Source organism: Lissotriton vulgaris, chromosome 6 (genome assembly GCF_964263255.1).
Source record: "Lissotriton vulgaris chromosome 6, aLisVul1.2, whole genome shotgun sequence".
NCBI lineage: Eukaryota > Metazoa > Chordata > Amphibia > Caudata > Salamandridae > Lissotriton > Lissotriton vulgaris.
In genome coordinates, this window is record NC_141694.1 from 84850836 (window position 1) to 84869921 (window position 19086).

The 19086-nt window shown below is 45.9% G+C and overlaps 1 protein-coding gene and 1 pseudogene across 1 annotated transcript in view; both read left to right on the forward strand.

Moving 5' to 3' along the window:
- Positions 1-19086, forward strand: part of LOC147706835 (uncharacterized) — a 392919-nt gene that overhangs the window by 295125 nt on the left and 78708 nt on the right. Inside the window, exon 6 of the mRNA XM_086925976.1 lies at positions 13559-13893. Within this exon, the coding sequence (XP_086782102.1) occupies positions 13559-13893 (335 nt within the window). The remainder of the gene's footprint in view (positions 1-13558; positions 13894-19086) is intronic.
- Positions 15471-18556, forward strand: LOC147706836 (RNA demethylase ALKBH5 pseudogene; annotated as a pseudogene).

The window sequence follows — 19086 nt, forward strand, 5'->3', positions numbered from 1 at the left end:
TCTTATATCAACATGGGTTGGTTGACGGGTGGCACGTGGCGAATTTAAAGGATCCTGGCTTTACTTTCTTTTCTTCGCCGCATAAGAAATTTGTGAGAATAGACTATATTTTTATACCCAGACATATGGCTCAAGAATCTTGTATGTTAGTTAAACCACGCATCACATCAGACCATGCTCCAATTGTTATAGATATACCTATACCTAATACCCAACGAATACAAAGATCCTTTACTTTTAATAAGAAACTCTTATTAGATGAAATATATGCGAAACAAGTAATAGATTGGGCTCAGCAATTTTTCGATCTTAATAGAGGCTCTACATCTTATGCAATGGTGTGGGATTGTTTCAAGGCAGGATTACGAGGCGAAACCTGTAGCTATAGTTGGAGTTTACAACAGAAAAGGAAAAAAATATAATGACACAATTAATACAAGATTTGATCAATGCAGAACATGATTTAATGCGTGATATTAGACTACATCGAGATAGCGAAACTTCACAAAACGAAGTTGCGAAGCATAAAGCTAAGATAAATGGGATTTGGAGCCAGGATATAGCACAGCAATACAAGACCTTTCGTTCAGAAAGATATGAATATGGGGAAAATGTGGGCAGATGTCTAGCTCAAAGAATGCGTGGGAGACAGACTATACAGCGTATTACTTCTATAGAAAATAATCAGGGCATTCTAATTGAGTCACCAGAGGGGATCCTGGAAGTCTTTTATGAGTATTATACAAATCTCTATACCCAAGTAGACTTCATCTGATCTACTAGACCACTATATAGATAAACTGGAACTGTCCCAATTAGATCTGGCACAGCAGGAACAATTAGAGCTTCCAATCACAATTGAAGAACTCGAGACCTCCCTGAAAGAACTGGCCCTGGGGAAGGCTTGTGGCCCTCATAAACTTCCCCTAGAAATGTATCAAATGCTATTCCCCATAATCAAGAATGATATGCTCGCGGGGAGGAGCCAAGATGGCGGCGGAGACGGACGTGTAGTCGCCCGGCTCCCCGAGCCTGTGCCTTCAGCAACTCTATCCTGATTTCCATCCTGTTACAGCGCTGCCGTGGAAGAACGAGGAAAGCGCGCTGTTGCCGGGGGTGTTTATCCGGTGTCCCTACCTGCCCGATTGATGGTAGTACTGGCGTGTTCACCCGATGATCGTTGCCGAGCCCTGGGTCAGTGCCCCGTGTCGCTGTGCACGGCCGGAGCTCCTGAGACTTTACCGACGAATGGTGTGACTGCTATCCCCCGCCACAATCTATCACCTGTGAAAGCGCCCGCACTGATCCCTCCTGTGGAAGCGTGAGTCGACCGACTGTGGGTCTCCACCGCTACTCCTTCTTTGAGCGGCGCTGAGGTGAGCCGCGCTGTTCCTTTCTTTGTTGGTGCGGAACTGGCCGCTGCAGCTCGCCTTTGCGATTACCCCTGTTTGGGTCTCCACGAAGGGACTTCTGTGGCTTATTGCTCGCAATAGGGGAGCCCAGGCTATATCGTGAGATCACACCCCCGCTGCCTATTGTGAGAATCACCTATATGATCGGTGAACCCCTTATTGTATTCAATATGGCGGCCGTCTCCTCCACAGCACTGATGGGCTCCATCTCGGCCCCTGAATGGGTCGCCCTACATGGCCCCGGGAGGCGTATGGAATACTCTGATGCATTTCGGACTGTGGACACATTGGATCGGCCGCCTGTATTCACCTATGCCTCTATTCTTGCTGCACTAGCCGAATTGAGGGCAGACTGGCGTGAGTGTTCTCGCGCACTCGGCGCAAAGCTGGATGAAGCCGCTCTCGGTTCAGAGAGTGCATCGTCAGCTGGCTCCCCTTGCGGCATCGAACGGCCCCCTCTTGACATCGCAATGGAAACATTGTTGCCGCGTGAATGTGAACTGGAGCAACTTTCTGAAAGTGAACTTTCTACAGGACTGCCGTCAGCCCATGTCGTTGATGCTACACTGTTTCCTATCCTGCCTCAGATTTCATTGTCGGACATTGACCCTTTATCCTTGCTCATGGCTCCGCTGGCGACGCAACTATTTTCCTTCACTGTATACGCTATGCATGGTGTGGCTTAGAGTCGGTGTCTTATGCTACATCGGGCGGACCTGGGAGCGGCAATCTTCTGGATCGCTCTCATTGCATGTAACTGGAGGTGTTCATTTTGTGTTTGGGGACCTTCTCCTTGCCGAGGGCGGCCATCTTACCCCTTTGTTCTATCTGGGGCGGGTCCTTTTTCGGAGCCATGTTTAGGGGGACGCTTGAAATCTGGCCAGGGCTAGGAGGGTCTTTTTTCATGTGAATTGTGAATGAGGGACGGGTGGGGGCCCGAGATGGGACGCTTCCACAACGCGTGCTGCTGTGTTTTATGATGTCTCTCCCGATTTCATTTTGTGCACGGAAGTTCTGATTTTTGGTATTACGGGTAGGGTGGAGAGTATTTAATGGCCGGGGAGTTCGGGTGATTTAGAATTTGGCCCTCCTCGAGTATTAGGGATTTCTTTTTCTTTTCCTCCTTTTCTTTGCCTATATTTCGGGTTCTTTAATGGGCGACAGACACACTGCCGGGCGGGGGGAAGGCCGTAGCCTCTGCATTGATGTAGGGTGGGGGGGGGGGGTTTAATTTTATACAGTTCGTTTCTATGGGCCTTATTTTCTATACTTCCTGCGCTTTTCTTAACCTATTTTTGTTCTGGGTCCACGATAGGGGTTAGTAGGGAGTGGGTTGCGCTGTATATGGCGTGTAATTGCCAGCTTACGATCTTGTTGTTTTGCTTTGAACCGCCACACTGCCTGAGATGTTAGCTTCTACAGTTGGTTTCATGTGATGCAGTTGCCTGCTCATGCTGTGAAGTTCCGGTACGGACTCAGTTCTCCTTGGTCTCTATTCTTCACTGTTTATATTTTATACGACAAAAACTTTAAAAAACTAACCTTCAATGCTCCTGTTTTCTCGGCGACACAAAGTCATTCAGTGTGTCATTAATTGTTCTCTTCCAGGGGATCCTCATCAATAGTCATAAGCATTAGAATATTCCCGCCCATGCGCGGGACCCCGGAAACAATATATTATATGTGCCCCACATATACATATACATATATATATAAATATATATATATATATAAAAATAAGCAATTGCAGCCAAATAAAACAGTAGAGCTGGAGTATGCTGTGAAGAATTTCCACCATACATGTGTATTAGCATTAGAAACATGATAAACAACACCAATGCTTGTTTAGAAACTGTTTTAATGCTTAGAAAGCAGTATAAATTCTTATAACACACTGTAAGCATATACAGCTCCCAGGCTGCATTGCAAATACCCAGTCTAAAAAGACTGAAAAGCTAACCCTGTGGCTGCATGTACCAAAACTGACGCTGTGCCTTTAAGGCACCTCTGCCCCTAGCTTCCCATCATGCCTCAGGGGTTACAGTTAGGTCAGTTGTTCTTTCCGGCTCCTTCAGGAAGGACCCTGGATACACAGCTCCACATTTTTTCTGCCTTTTTCAGTCAGAAAATCTTCAAAAGAACAATTTTTTGATTTACTTTGACTTTAAACATCAGGGTCAAGTAAATAACTGCTTAGCAGTCGAATTTTTGTGAGGTTTTCCTGTCAGGATGCCCTCATTATTTGATGATTGCCCTTCTTGTGGCCACAAGAAGGCAAAAACGGACTCTCATGAGGTCTGTATTTTATGCTTGCCAGAAGATCATGATCCAAAAGACTGTTCTCATTGTCAAAACCTGTCTGACAGAACTTTAAAAGACAGAGAGAGGAACAGGCTCTATGGTCTGGCCCAGAGATCCATGAGGGGAAGATCTACAGAGAGGAAGAGTTCAAAGAGACCCAGAACTCCCTCCAAAGGCAAGTCAGAGCGTCCATCAACCTCAGCGCCGGGCTCGGCGCTGAAAAAACGACATCTGATGGACAATTCGAAAGAAAAAGCTCCGTCGACGTCGGGACCGGCGTCGATGAGGAAATCGTCGTCGAAAAGAAAATCACCGACGACGGAGAAAGCTCCGCCGTCGTCAACTAGGCGACGATCGGCGTCGAGAGAAGCCACGAGATCTCCGTCGACGAGAAGATCAGCGTCAAGACGTAAGTCAACTCCGCCGCCGTCAACCAGGCGACGGTCGGCGTCGAGAGACCGAATACACTTGCAGTCGTCTCAACGTCGACAGGCTTCGAAGAGTGTGACACCTCCGCCGACGTCTCCACGGAGGCGCTCGGCGTCGAGGAGCAAGAGTCCCCTCGGACGATCGTCGGCGCGGAAGGGATCATCGTCGAAGGCGTGTCGGCGCTCGACGTCGAGGATGTCCGATCCTCCGCCGTCGCCACATGCCAGGTCGACATCAAGGGCTTCGTCGACGACAGGACACCGTCGAATGCCATCTCCGTCGCCGACAGACCAACGTCGGTCGACGTCGAGACCTCCGTCGACGGCAGGGCAACGCCGTTCGACGTCGAGACCTCCGTCGACGGCAGGGCAACGCCGTTCGACGTCGAGACCTTCGTCGACGGCAGGGCAACACCGTTCGACTTCGAAACCTCCGTCGAAGGCAGGGCAACGCCGTTCGACGTCGAGGGAGAAGACTCCGTCATCGGCTCGACATCACAGGTCGACGTCGAGAGAACACAGGTCGCCATCGAGGCGTTCGACGTCGAAGATTATCACTCCGTCGACGCCGCAGAGGCGTTCAACGTCAAGAGAAAGACTTTTAAGGCGTCTGCCAACACCGGTGAGACGAAAATCTCCTTCAGTGCCTTCGACTATTTTGGTGACTCAATCGGCTTCTCACCATTCCTCCTCGAGTGCCTCTAGCTCATCGAGGTCCTCTTCCAGGAGTAGAAGTCCGTTGCCCCAGCGAAAGATAACACTCTCGCCAAGATGGTATGCTCCGTTGAGCAAGTGGAAGGATTCTGGAGCGACGGAGAGGCTGCAAAGATATGTAAGCCCACTCCACAGGTCACCTCTTCAGAGACTGATGGAAGAGACAGACAGACAGAGTCCTATCAGGCACCGATCACGCTCTCGGGAGAGGAGAGCGGAAAGGTCACATACCCCCAGGGTCTCCCGATCGCCACGGAGAGAGCATCCCAGGTCTCGAACACCGAGAAGGGAGGTACGAACTGAGAGGTCGAGATCCCCACGAAGGGAGCATCGGAGAGAATCACGTTCTCCTCGAAGGGAAGACCGACCGAGAAGATCGCCAGTGAGGAAGGAAAAATCTCACCACAGGAGAAGAACACCATCATCCTCCTCCTCATCTTCTTCGAGATCTTCTAAAAGGGATTACTCCCCAACGCTGGCAGACAGCCCTCGCTCCAGAGCTTCCCCGCTTGACGACGTCAACACATATCTGGACGTTCTACAAAGGGGCGCTCAAAAACTTCAGATAGAAATGGCTGTTCCAGAAGTTTCCACTACTGTGATTTTTGAGACCCTTCGTCACAAATCATATTCACGGCCTTTGCTCCCATTGGTTCCAGGGATAATGGACCCAATCAAGGAGGTTTTCCTCACGCCAGCAGCGATCAGGGCGGTACCGGCACGTATCCAGAAAAAGTATAGGCCGGCCGACTCGGATCCAATCTTTGTTAAAGGGGAGCCTGCGGCGGACTCAGTTATCGTAGCCTCAGCTAGGAAGAATCACGCAGTCGCACCTTCTTCTGTTCCTCCTGACAAGGACAGCAAGACCCAAGATTCTTGGGGACGCAGAGTGTGCAGCACAGCAGCTTCATCCCTGAAAGTCTCTAGTGCCTCAGCACTTCTCGGCAGGTACGATAGAGCTCTGTGGGACTCCATGGAACGATTCAAAGAGAAATTGCCCAAGGAGGACCAGAAGGACTTTGAGGAAACAGTGACGGAGGGCTGTTTGGTGGCAAACCAAATGATCAGTTCATCCGCAGATAACGCCCTTCTAGCAGGACATGCCTACTCACATGGGGTATGCGCGAGAAGATCTTCTTGGTTGCGTTTAACGGGTCTCAAACCAGATGCCCAGCAACGCATCCTCAATCTGCCTTTCTCAGGATCTTCACTCTTTGGGGAACATGCCGATCAGGAAATGACCCGCATGAAAACCGAATTGGACACGGTGAAGGCGGTTGGTCTGGAAAAGAAGAAAGAGCCGTTCAAGCGACGCTTCAAGACCAACAAGAACCGGGGAGGCCAACAGAGGGTTCAAACCCCTCAATGGTCTCAGAACAAGCCACAAGGGAAGACACAATACAGAGGAGGAAAATCGGGCAGAGGCAGAGGCGGACATCATCAGTCCTCTGCCACGCCTAGAGGAGGCAAAGCCTGAGCAGTGGCTTCCTCTGGCGCCGTTACCCACTCCAGTGGGAGGAAGTGCTTCGCAACACCTGGCAGAGTGGGTCAGCATCACAAAAGATCAGTGGGTGCTGAATATACTGCGCAATGGATATTCGCTACGTTTCCGGAAGAGACCACAACCGATTCCTCCAAAAAAGACTCGCTCGTACCATCTAAACCTCCTCAAAAGGGAGGTGAGCGTCCTCTTAAAGAAAAACGCAATCGAAGAGGTACCCCCACCCCAAGGGGGAGAGGAGTGTACTCAAGGTATTTTCTAGTCCCCAAAAGAGACCAAGAGGACAAGTTCAGACCGATTTTAGATCTTCGGACCCTCAACAAGGTGGTGGTCAAAGAGAAGTTTCGCATGCTGGCACTTCATCAGAAATGTCCTCATCTACAAAGTGGAGATTGGATGTGTTCGGTGGATTTACAGGACGCGTACTTCCACATTCCTATAACACCAGGTCATCGGAAGTACTTGAGGTTTCTGGTAGGGAACAAGCATTACCAGTACAAAGTACTTCCGTTCGGTCTAAAATCCGCACCAAGGGGGTTCACCAAGTGCATGGCAGTGGTAGCGGCATGTCTACACAAAAAAGGTCTGTTTGTGTACCCATATCTAGACGACTGGCTCCTGAAGAGTCCGTCCCCTCATCAAGCCACCAAAGACTGTCGTCTGTGTCTTCAACAACTACACAGGCTTGGGCTCCACGTGAACACAGAAAAGTCAGTCCTGCATCCCACACAAACCATCCACTATCTGGGAGCAGTTCTAGACACAAATTTAGGAAGAGTGTTTCCTTCGCAGGAGAGACTATCTTCCATGGGGCAGAAATGCAGAAAGTTACTTCAGTTTCCTCGTCCAAAGGTGCGAGAAGTAGCGTCTCTACTGGGCTCCATGGCGTCCTGCATCTTCCTAATTCCAAACGCCAGGTTGAGGATGCGTCCTCTACAAGAGTCTGTGGAAGATCAGTGGGACCAAGCGACAGGAGATTGGGAGGATCGAATCATCCTATCTCAAGCAGCGCTGACCTCAATACAGTGGTGGACTCGCCCTCGGAATGTCTTGCAGGGAGTCCCTTTTCAGCAGCCTCTTCCTTCGGTGTCTGTGGTAACGGACGCATCTCTGGAAGGTTTGGGTGCTCACATGGGTCATCTTCAGATTCAGGGTCGCTGGTCGACCAACCTTCAGACATACCACATCAACATGCTGGAACTTCGAGCAGTTCATCTGGCGCTCAAAGCGTTCCTTCCAGCAATCACAACGGACAAAATCTTGGTTCAGACGGACAACACTACAACTATGTTCTATCTGAACAAGCAGGGAGGAACCCGGTCTCGCCCTCTGTCTCAGGAGGCCCAGACAATATGGCACTGGCTTCTGGCTCGGGGACTGTCGGTGGTGGCAGTACACCTTCCAGGCGAGCTAAACACAAAGGCGGACGCACTCAGCAGGCACTTCGAAGATCAGCCAGACTGGGTGCTAAACGACGAAGTAGTCGAAGAACTCTTCCGTTGCTGGGGCCGTCCAGACATAGATTTATTCGCGGACGCCGAAAACGCCAAATGCCACGCCTTCGCGTCCAGGTTCCACCGACCAGGGACACAAGGGAACGCTCTCCTGCTGGAGTGGACAGGGATGTTCGCCTATGCGTTTCCTCCTCTGGCACTGATTCCGAAGGTGGTGGCCAAGCTCATCAGATCGAGCATGGACATGATCCTAGTTGCTCCGGATTGGCCGCGACAATGGTGGTATCCGGACCTATTACATCTGTCGCTGTGTCCACACAGACGTCTGCCATGCAGACCAGACCTGTTGAGCAAAATGAATGGGAGGATCCTGCATCCCAACCTCCCGTCACTGAACCTGACGGCATGGCTCCTGAGGTCTTGCAATACGGACACTTAAATCTGCCTCCAGAATGTATGAATATTTTAAGAGAGGCAAAGAGGCCTTCCACTAGGGCGTCTTATGCGTTCAAGTGGAAGAGATTTTTCATTTGGTGTAGGGACCATGGTTTTGATCCCACCAAAGGTCAAGAAGAGGTAGTCCTCCCATACCTCCTTTTTCTTAGCGACATCAGGGTTGAAATACGCTTCTATCAGGGTTCACCTATCTGCCATAGTAGCGTACAGAAAATCACCTACACAAACGTCGTTTTTTCAGGTCCCAGTGGTTAAGGATTTCCTTCAGGGATTGAAGAAGGTCTATCCCCCTGTGAGAAATCCTTCTCCTCCCTGGGAGTTGAACCTGGTTCTCTCCAGGCTGATGTCTGCACCGTTTGAACCTATACACAAGGCCTCCTTGCAGCATCTCACTTGGAAGGCGGCCTTCTTGGTGGCAATAACCTCTGCTCGCAGGGTTAGCGAGATTCAAGCACTCTGCACCAAGGAACCTTACACTGTGTTTCACCACAACAGAGTGGTAATGAGGGCTCACCCTTCTTTCCTTCCAAAAGTGGTATCGGATTTTCATATAAACCAAACGATTACCCTTCCTTCGTTCTTTCCTAACCCATCGACCCCAGCTGAAAGGTCGTTGCACTCATTAGATCTTAAACGGGTGCTAAAGTTTTACCTAGAAAGAACGAAGGGCACCAGAAAGACAGACCAACTCTTTGTCAATTATGGTTCAATGAGGACCGGGTTTGCAGCAGCCAAAAGGTCCATCTCCAGATGGATTGTCTCATGTATCAAACTAGCATACCAGCTGGCTGGCAAACCTTTGTTACAATCACCCAAAGCTCATTCCACTAGAGGGAAGGCAGCCACAACAGCATTTTTACATGACATTCCCATGTCAGAAATTTGCAAGGCTGCGACATGGAAATCAGTCCATACCTTTACAAGGCATTATTGCCTAGAGTCTGATTCCAGAGCGGATTCTCAAGTAGGGCAAGCCTCCTTGAGAAACCTATTTGGGTAGAATAAGGCCTACTTTTGGGCCTACGAAAGTGAATGTTACCTGTTGATTCCTTTGCCCGCAGGGATGAGGTGAGGCTCGCTACTCTATTCTAATGCTTATGACTATTGATGAGGATCCCCTGGAAGAGAAGGATTAGTTACTTACCTGTAATCCTAGTTCTCTTCCAGGGGTATCCTCATCAAAGTCATAAGCAACCCTCCCGCCTCCCCGGGCAAAGGACTTTGTTTATTAAGTAGGAGATGTTTTAACCTGTTATTACCATGGTTTTGTTTTCAGTCTCCGAAAAGAACAACTGACCTAACTGTAACCCCTGAGGCATGATGGGAAGCTAGGGGCAGAGGTGCCTTAAAGGCACAGCGTCAGTTTTGGTACATGCAGCCACAGGGTTAGCTTTTCAGTCTTTTTAGACTGGGTATTTGCAATGCAGCCTGGGAGCTGTATATGCTTACAGTGTGTTATAAGAATTTATACTGCTTTCTAAGCATTAAAACAGTTTCTAAACAAGCATTGGTGTTGTTTATCATGTTTCTAATGCTAATACACATGTATGGTGGAAATTCTTCACAGCATACTCCAGCTCTACTGTTTTATTTGGCTGCAATTGCTTATTTTTATATATATATATTTATATATATATGTATATGTATATGTGGGGCACATATAATATATTGTTTCCGGGGTCCCGCGCATGGGCGGGAATATTCTAATGCTTATGACTTTGATGAGGATACCCATGGAAGAGAACTAGGATTACAGGTAAGTAACTAATCCATTGTTGCTATTCATCCTGGTGCCGCTGAGAATCTGTATTGCTTGCTCTTGTGCTCAAAAGTATCGTGGCCGGCCTGACGGTTGTGGGCCCGTATTTGTAATTTTTCATGCACAATAAAGGTCTACAAAAATTAAAAAAAAAAAAAAAAAAGAATGATATGCTCGCAACGTTTTTAGAAGCCCAAAATGGTCGTCCGCCGCCATCATGGGAAGATGCTAGCATTGTCATATTTCGTAAAAAAGACAAACCTTCGCATTTACTTGGATCATATCGTCCCATTTCACTTATAAATGCTGATGCAAAATTATATTCTAAAATCCTTGCCAACCGACTGAGCCAAATTGTTCCAACTTTAGTTTCTGAACAACAACATGGCTTTCTCCCAGATCGTGGTACGATCAATCATATACACCGGGTTATTGCTACATTAGACTATGCTACCACAAATCATTTGGACGTTGGATTGGTGTTTTTAGACACAGAGAAAGCGTTCGATCGCGTTTCATGGGCATTTTTATGGGCGATTTTGGCGAAAATGGGTTTTGGATTACGGTTTATATCTGCTTTACAAATTATGTATAGACACCCGAGGGCTAAGATATGTATCTCGGGACAAGAGTCAATGGCAGTGAATATCACTCTGGGCACACGGCAGGGGTGCCCCTGCTCACCTCTTCTATTTGCTATGTATATAGAACCATTGCTAAAGGCATTAATGACATCCCAATATATACAACCCATGGTTTTGCCCGGAGGTGATATACGGGTGTTAGCTTACGCTGACGATATCGCAGTAATAACATCTGACCCGCAATCTGCACTAATTGAAATAGAAAATCTGACTCATGAATTCGGCAATGTGGCAGGGTACAAACTCAACATTCAGAAAACACAGGTTATATGCTCAGCAGGATTATGTACTAATGATAGCAGGGTCACTCTTGAGTCTAAATATTTAGGCATTAAAATTAGATTACTACCTCAACAGTTAGTCATGGCAAATTGGGCAGATATACTAGTATCAGTTAAAAGTCAACTAGAGAAAATTGAATGCTTACATTTATCATTGGTTGGGAGACGTAATGTCTTAAAAATTACTATTTTACCGAAAGTTTTATATTATTTTCGAGCAATACCTTTGGAGATCTCCACATTACAATTGAGGAAATTGCAATCTATAACTGATCGATTTTTATGGAGTAGGAAATCTTCGCGGAGAGCATCTAAATATATGACACTACCAATCTTAAGTGGGGGGTGGGGAGTTCCGAATTTTGCATTATAATATTTGGCATATTTAATGCAAAATATTAAATATCTTTCAATAGGTGGAACTCCACCTACATTTGAAAGCCCAGATATCTTTTCTCTTTTACTTGGCCCACAATCTCGGCAAATGTTGCTTCATTTTTTAGAACCTATCTATTATAAAAGAACTAGATTTAAACTCATAATGTCCGCCTTTAAAGGATGGCGTTCTATACGGAAGCTTATTGCACGGGGATGTATTAATTTTTACACTCCTTGTAATTCTATAGAATTGCTTCCGGGAATATTCAGGGATCGTATTATGGGTATATGGCGGGAAAAAGTTATAACAACCATTGGCGACATGGTTAAAAATGGTACAATTTGTTCATTTCAGGAGTTAAAAGACGAACATAGTCTCTCTCAACATGACTTCTTTAAGTATCTGCATATACGGAACTTTATTTATACACACCCAAATATTGTACCACTTTGTCATAATGAATTTATGGAAATACTTAAAAAACCAACACATATAGGGATTATATGCAACTATCTGTTAAATCTACAGCAAGATGATATGGAACAGCAGGCATCTAAATGGTGTATGAGACTAGGCACAGCTGTAGTACCCTTTCAAGAATCAATATGCATGGCCGATCAAATTATTTTATCTGACAATTTATATTCACAGCACTATAAAACTTTATTTAATCTCTATCATACACCACTTAAAATGTTAAAATGGAGTAATGCAAATAATGGGAAATGCTATAGATGTCAATGTGATCTGGCAGATATTATACATATATTTTCAGACTGCCCCATATTAAAACCGTTTTTTGTATCCATCGAATTTTTTTTAGCACATTTTACAAAATGCGATGTAAAAATCTCTAGAGAGATGATTGTTTTTGGCTTATCAAATGATAATGAATCGTTTTCAGGTTATCAAGAAAATAGATATATTATATTTATGGCTATGGCTGTAGCCCGCCTTTGTATATCATCAATGTGGCTAAAGCCTGAAGCACCTACATATGAAATGTGGCAAGCAAAGTTTTACAATATTTTTCATTTAGAATTTAATTTATATCGCATTAAATCAATTACGAAAAAGCGTAGAGGGTACAAAATAGGGCAGACTTTGATAGATTATCTGGATCACTAGTGATTATTATTTCTCCCATTAAAGAAGATAAGTTGCTGTTTAGACTGTATTTATTTGATGCTAAAATCATTTCAACTGTTTATATGTTTATTTATGTTGACTATGTAAATCACACAGTTGATATATTGACATGTTGATTTTGATATGACATAATCCCTTTGTATGTTTATTTTTCTATATATGGCTTTGAACTGAATCAATAAAAAAAAATTTAGAAAAGAAAAATAAGAAATTATCATAATTTGCTACTGGATTCTGCTTCTGTTGTGTTTAGCAGTATGTGTTGCATAACAACCGTGTACCGTATTTGTGTTTTTTTTTTTCTTTTCACCACAGCTATTGTTGGTGCAACTATTGCACTGCTATTATTTTTTTATTAAAGATGGCATCGAACTACATGAATTGAAGGGAATTGTATGCTGCACTTTGAGAACTGTTGACTATCAAGTTTCATAAAGAATTAGTCTTTTTGCCATGGATTGGTGTTTAACATGGGATAATTAGTAGATTGTAGATGTTTTTGCATGTTTTGGGGCATATGAGGTGGTGGAAGTCAGATATCAGACTTCTGACATTAAATTATTTAATCACTGCATCTTTCAAAGTCAAGCATGGCAAGCTTCTCTTGGCCGTAGTCCTCATCTAGTGCAGCATTAAGTCAATTAATTGTTATACTGTAAGACGCACAATTGTGTGGCGTGGACTGGTCAATATTCAACAATTGTTTTAAACATTTAACCAAGTGCAGTTTTACATCCAGGATCTGAGATCGTGCTAATTGCCTATTTTGAGAGCAGCATGCGTTCAAAATATTGTGGGCAAGTCTTGAAAGCTGTCTTAAGGTAAGTCCAATTTATCTTAGCGCAAAGCACGCTACATTAGAAAGTTTTGTCACTTGAGCTTGGATTTCTGTTCAAAATCTATTTACAAAACAGCCTCCAAACATAGAACGTCTTTCAAATTAACTTGTTACTTTATTTTAGCTGGTTAATATCCATTTAGTCTTGACCTTACCAGTCACCATAACAAGTCCCCTCACTAAAATGTCTAAAATGGCAACTATTCGGTCTAATATGCCAATTGTTTTTGTGTGTTTATCAGGAGAGATGCTTCGTAAGAAACGCCGGGAAAAGGACGGTCATAAGGACCCTCTCTTGGCAGAGGTGAACAGAGTGCACGATTACCTTATCAATGAGATTGCAGCTCTGGAAAGGCAGGGAGGTGCAGCCGATACTAAAGAGTCCAAGCTCGATAAGGTAGCCCATGCCCTCTCTATTGACCTTGGCATATCCCGGAATGTTTCTCCTGAAGCCAAAGATGGTGCAGAAAAAGAGACCTCCGAAGAACCGGCTACATCAAGAAGCCTAGAAGGCCAGCGTATGACTGACAAAGGCAGTAAACGAAGGCCCTCCAGTCCAGATGCATCTCCCACTGAGGTAAGGGCATGATTTGTGATCATAGTTTCTTCATAAAAATAAACAGTATGAGCATTACCAACTATCACAAAGTTTTAACAGTTTCTTTTGCTCCAACACCGTTATGCATACATACATCATCCAATTTAAATAAGAAAAGGATTATTTGAGAGAATATTTTTTTTAATCCACTGTGTCGCGCTATACATGCATTTAAGGTATGTTTTGCCACAGCTAATTGTTTTAAGATGTTACCTTGGCCAGGCTTGATGTGCCTTGTGCTGTACTTCATAAGCAGAACTGGAGGACTGTGTGGGTTTGTTTAGAGCATTGTGGTACATTTTAGCTGGTATTTTCGGACACATGCTATACATGCATAGTACATTTCTTCTTTTTGGTGTCTGTACAATGTAGGTGTTTTTGTGTAGATTAAATGCATTTGATCTGTATTTCAAATTGAGTTTATTTTTCTATTGTAGAGTTCTCTCTCTCTTGTGCCAAGACTTACTTGTCGAGGTTAGGAACCACAATGAATTAGAAATATGGCACATTTGCTATTAATGGTGCTTTAAAAAAATAAGCATTTACAGAAGCAAACATTTGTGAATAAAGTTAACTTTTATCAATTTTGGACGGTTTCTTCCTCTGTGCTATATCCAGGAACACATTTCAGTTGATACCATTTGTGCTTTTAGTAAAGGATCTTATGAAAATGACATACCTAAAGGATGCAACGTGTTTCTTAATTTTTAATAAATCAAATTTGAATTAAGGTTTGGCACTATAAAATATGTTTGGCTAAACTACTCACTCGAATATCCTAAAATTAAAAAAGGAAACAAAATGCGGTACGGTTACATTCAGCTTTCCAGTTATACTGCTGGTTTAACTGAGACGACGATGTTTTGTTTATGACTCAAGTACAGCTCAATGAAAGACCTTCGATTCTTTATCAGTGGTTCTTCATAAACCTTAAGGGAGACACTGTTTTGAGCGCTTCTTGCAGGAGCTTCTTGCCCCTTCGGAATTGGGGACAGCCCTGAGCCAATTACAGACCTCAACAAACTGGCCCCTAACAGGATTCCAGTGCAATTTTTCAAGGCCTGCTGTTTGCGCCTGGGACATCTTTTGTGGGAGGAGGCTTTTACCCAGGTATGCGGTTGGCCAACATCATTGTTATCCCTAAAACTGTCCTTCCCCCTAAACTATTCTCTTCATTTTGTTATAACAGGCATTTGTAGAGCGCAGCGATCACTCCGGAGAGCATTATGGCGCTAAGTGAAACGCTAGATAGACAGGGTAAACAAAGGTGGAGGAGTGATTTAGATGAGTGCATTGCATAGTGCGTCAGGGGCTGTGAAAATCCAGGTTTTCAGGGCTAATTTGAAAAGAGTTTCTGATTGGATAAAACAAAGGTGGTTCGGGAGTTGGTTCCAGGCTTTGGAGCCGATCACTCGAGACATTTACCTCCGTTAGAGACTCATCTAAACACTGGGGGTTTTAGCAGATTGGTGCTAGATCTAAGAGTACGGTGAGGTATATAGCGTCAAACCTGGGCCGGAGGTAGAGATAACTAGAGGAATTGAAGATTGAAAGGAATGGAAGATTCTGAAGGTAATTATCAAGATCTTGAACAGGATTCTTTTGTGAATTGGTAGCCAGTGTAGAGCTTCCAAACCAGCCGATGCTGATGATCTCCTGAGCCATTTTAGTAGTAGCTGTGCAGCTGCGTGTTGTACCATCTGGCCTTTGTGTTGGACCAACATGTTGGGGCCCGCATAGAGGCTGTTGTAGTAGTCCAATCTACTGCTAATGATTGCTGGTGGAAGGATAGTGTTGCATCAAATTTGACTCCCAAATTTCTGGCTACCTTTACAGGATTAGGGGAGGGGTAGTGTATGATGGCCACCATAGACTTGGGGAGAAGGTGTTCCCTTTCCTCACAGGCATGATTTCTGTCTTTTCTGAACTGCATTTTAGGTGATTGGCTTTCAACCCGTGAAAAACCGCTGTGAGACATTGACAAAGGTTTTGTTCTGCCTGTGTGGTGTTTTTGTCTAGAGCCAAGACTAGCTGCGTGTCGTCCATATATGAGATGGTCTTGATGTTAATGTACGATATAAGACTAATCAATGGGGCCAAAAAGGCATTAAAGAGCACTGGGCTGAGGATTGACCCCTGTGGAACCCCAGAAAGCAGTTATTTTTTCTGCTGACTGAAATGGCCCAAGGGTGATGTCTTGTCTGCGACTTTGCAGAAAAGATTTGAGCCAGGCCTGGTAAAGATGAGATACCGTAGGAGGATGGCCTGTGAGACCTTATCAAAATGTGGCCAATAGGTCTAATAAGACCGATACAGCATTCTTTTCTTGATCAAAGACGGTTTTAAGGGATTCAGCAGTGTACAGGAGGGCTGATTCCGTAGTGCTGAGGCCTGAAACCTGATTGGTTCGGGTGTAAAATGTTTGCTCCTTCCAGGTAAGTCATGAGTTGGAAATTAATTTGTTTTTCAGTTATCTTGCTTAGACATGGGAGTAGGGAGATGGGTTGAAGGTTGAAAAGGGTGATGGGATCGGCAAGTTGTTTCTTTTGGAGTGGTTTGACCGCTGCAAGCTTCCATTCATTGGGAACTTTGGCTAATGACAGTGAAGCATTTATTATCTTATTTATGACTGGATTGACAGTGTATCATTACATTTATACAATACAGAATTGAGGGGGGACAAGGGTCGAAAGGTGAAGCTGATTTGACAGCAAGAGTCGCCTGGCGAGTTTGATCTCAGCTAAAAGACCCAAATGTTTGAAGGGCCTGTCTGTTTGCTAAAAAGACATTATTGTTATCGGAGGAGATTGGGGGTGCTGGGAAATTTTGTTGTAGTGACTGGACCTTCTATTTAAAATAATCTGCTATACGATCGCAGAGAGACTTGGCCAGTCAACATTGAGGTTAAAATCTGGGCTATACCGTCGTCCAAAAGACTGATTTCGGTCTGTTGTGCACCTGGATCAGGTGAGCTTCATGCCCAAACCGGGCTACCTGACTCCCCATCAGGAGAGTCCCCAACACCTTGGTGTTAGCAGACAAATTGCCAGATTTTCACAAGGCATTTGCATCAGTGGGGTGGGGACTACCTCTTTACCCTCCTGACTAAGATGAATTTCGGACCCAACTTCTTGCAAGTGATCCAACTAGATGGACACTCGTGTCATGGTAGGACAGGTGTGAGCACCCTAGTTGTGTTTGCTAACTGCCCACATGGTTTTCTGCCCTATTTAATGCAGGGCATGGCAGGAACCCAGAGTAGACCAGAGTAGCGGGCTCACCAAAGGAGCGCCTATGGTAAGCTTGTCGGGACCCAACCATGGCCCGATATTCTGGTCCGCTTTCTTAAGGTAGGCTCACTTAGTGTGCTAAACATCTGCTACAGCTGTGCCCAGTAGATGTGTTTAGTTGTAAGGCTAAATTAGACTTCCTTGATGTTAGCCAAGGCTGTTGGCTTTGTGGGTATCGCACCTTGGAGCTTGGTGAGCCTACTGTTCGTGTAAAGCAGATCGTAAGCGGAGGGAAACATCAAGCTATTCTTTGTTTTTAGGTCTCGCTGCGAAAAGTGCGCTCTTGCTGAGAGCCTATAGCAGTCAGTTCAGCCAACTTCAGGCAACAAGGATTGGAGACAGAAGCTGGCCACGCGCACCACGCAAACAGCATGGCAGAGTCTGATTACGACGCGCGCTTTAGAATTTGGACGCGTGCGTGAGCTTCTTAAGTTTCGTTTTCACCTCGCGCGTGAGCTTCTTAAGTTTCGTTTTCACCTCGGAGACCCGGTGTGAAGAGGAGCGCGGAGGCAGCGGAAGCTCTGGAGAAAGGGGTAATGCTTTGCCTTATTGTGAAAGGGACCAGGCCTGCACATATTGGGGCTCCGTCCCTCCCTCTGCCCCTGCTCTCCCCGGCAGGCGAAGGGGGTCCTTTATCATGGGCTGATCAGCTCGGTCTTGATATGTCCCTCGCGCCAATCGGCGGAGCAGAGCCCTGCGCGGCCGGGGCTGCCCTTTGGGGGATGTGAGCCCAGCAGCATGGATACACGGGGCTGCGGGAAAAGTTGCAGTCCATGATGCCTTGCCATAAAGGCCCGGACCCGAGAGGAAGCTGTTAGACTGTGACCATAAGGAGCCACCACTGCCGCCTCTCCACTGCCGGGAGAAGTGCGGGTTCTGCAGAAGGCCTCTTCAGCCCGGAAGAGTGCGCCCGCATTGAGCGCCGCATCGAGGAGGTGGTGCACGCCGCCCTGAAGGGTACTGTGCAAGGAGCACACCGTGCACCGGGCTCCGCTGCGCAGCAAGTATTTTTTGGAGCGCAGAAGCGTGGGTCTGGCCAAGAGCGGCTATACCCCAAGGGCGACGTGGATGTGGCCCCCGCTTGGGTGCACCAGCTGGTCATCCGTAAACTGAAGCAACACCGGGTCATCCCAGAGGGCTTCGTTACCAGCCCCGTCATCAACTATTACCAGCATGGAGGCTGCATCGTCTGCCACCCCATCCACCTCTTCGAAGGCCTCATCCTTTCCATGTCCTCCTTCAGTGACTCAGCGCTGTGCTTCGGCTTAAAGTTCCAGCTCAAGCCGATCTGGGTGTCCGAGCCCGTGCTGTTTTTGCCTGTGCGGAGGGCTATCGTCACCACCCTCGGGTAAGAAAAAATGGGGTTACTGTGGGAGTGAATATGCCTCATCTGTGTGTTGTAAAAGTGGCGGGTAATGTCATTTCAAGTGCCAAAAGCCTAAAACGTTTGTGATCATCACTATACAGCAATGCATGTCATATTGTAGTCTTTCGTTAATATGGAGCCCCCCTAAACATGGGATCTGTAACACCTCTGAAGCAAAGCGCAAAATGTAATTATCAGTCTTCTTGGCAGATGGATAGCTAAGAGGATCACAGTCCTTTGAGGTAAGGTGGTATAAAGGCCCACTGCCCTCTGGTAAGATAATATATGCGCACTATACACAAGGGGGGGGGGAGCATAATTCACGTCTTTAATTGAGGTGAGGGTGGGGTGGGACTCGCCCTCTGAGGGTCGGATCACCATGCTTGTGCACGGTTAATTCCCTCAAGTAAAGTGGGGCTTTGGCTGAGGGTTCCCTGGCTTACTTATCTTGGGATGGCATGGTCATTGTTATTGGAAGGTAGGAAAGTATGACCAAGTCCATGGCAAATGTACTCT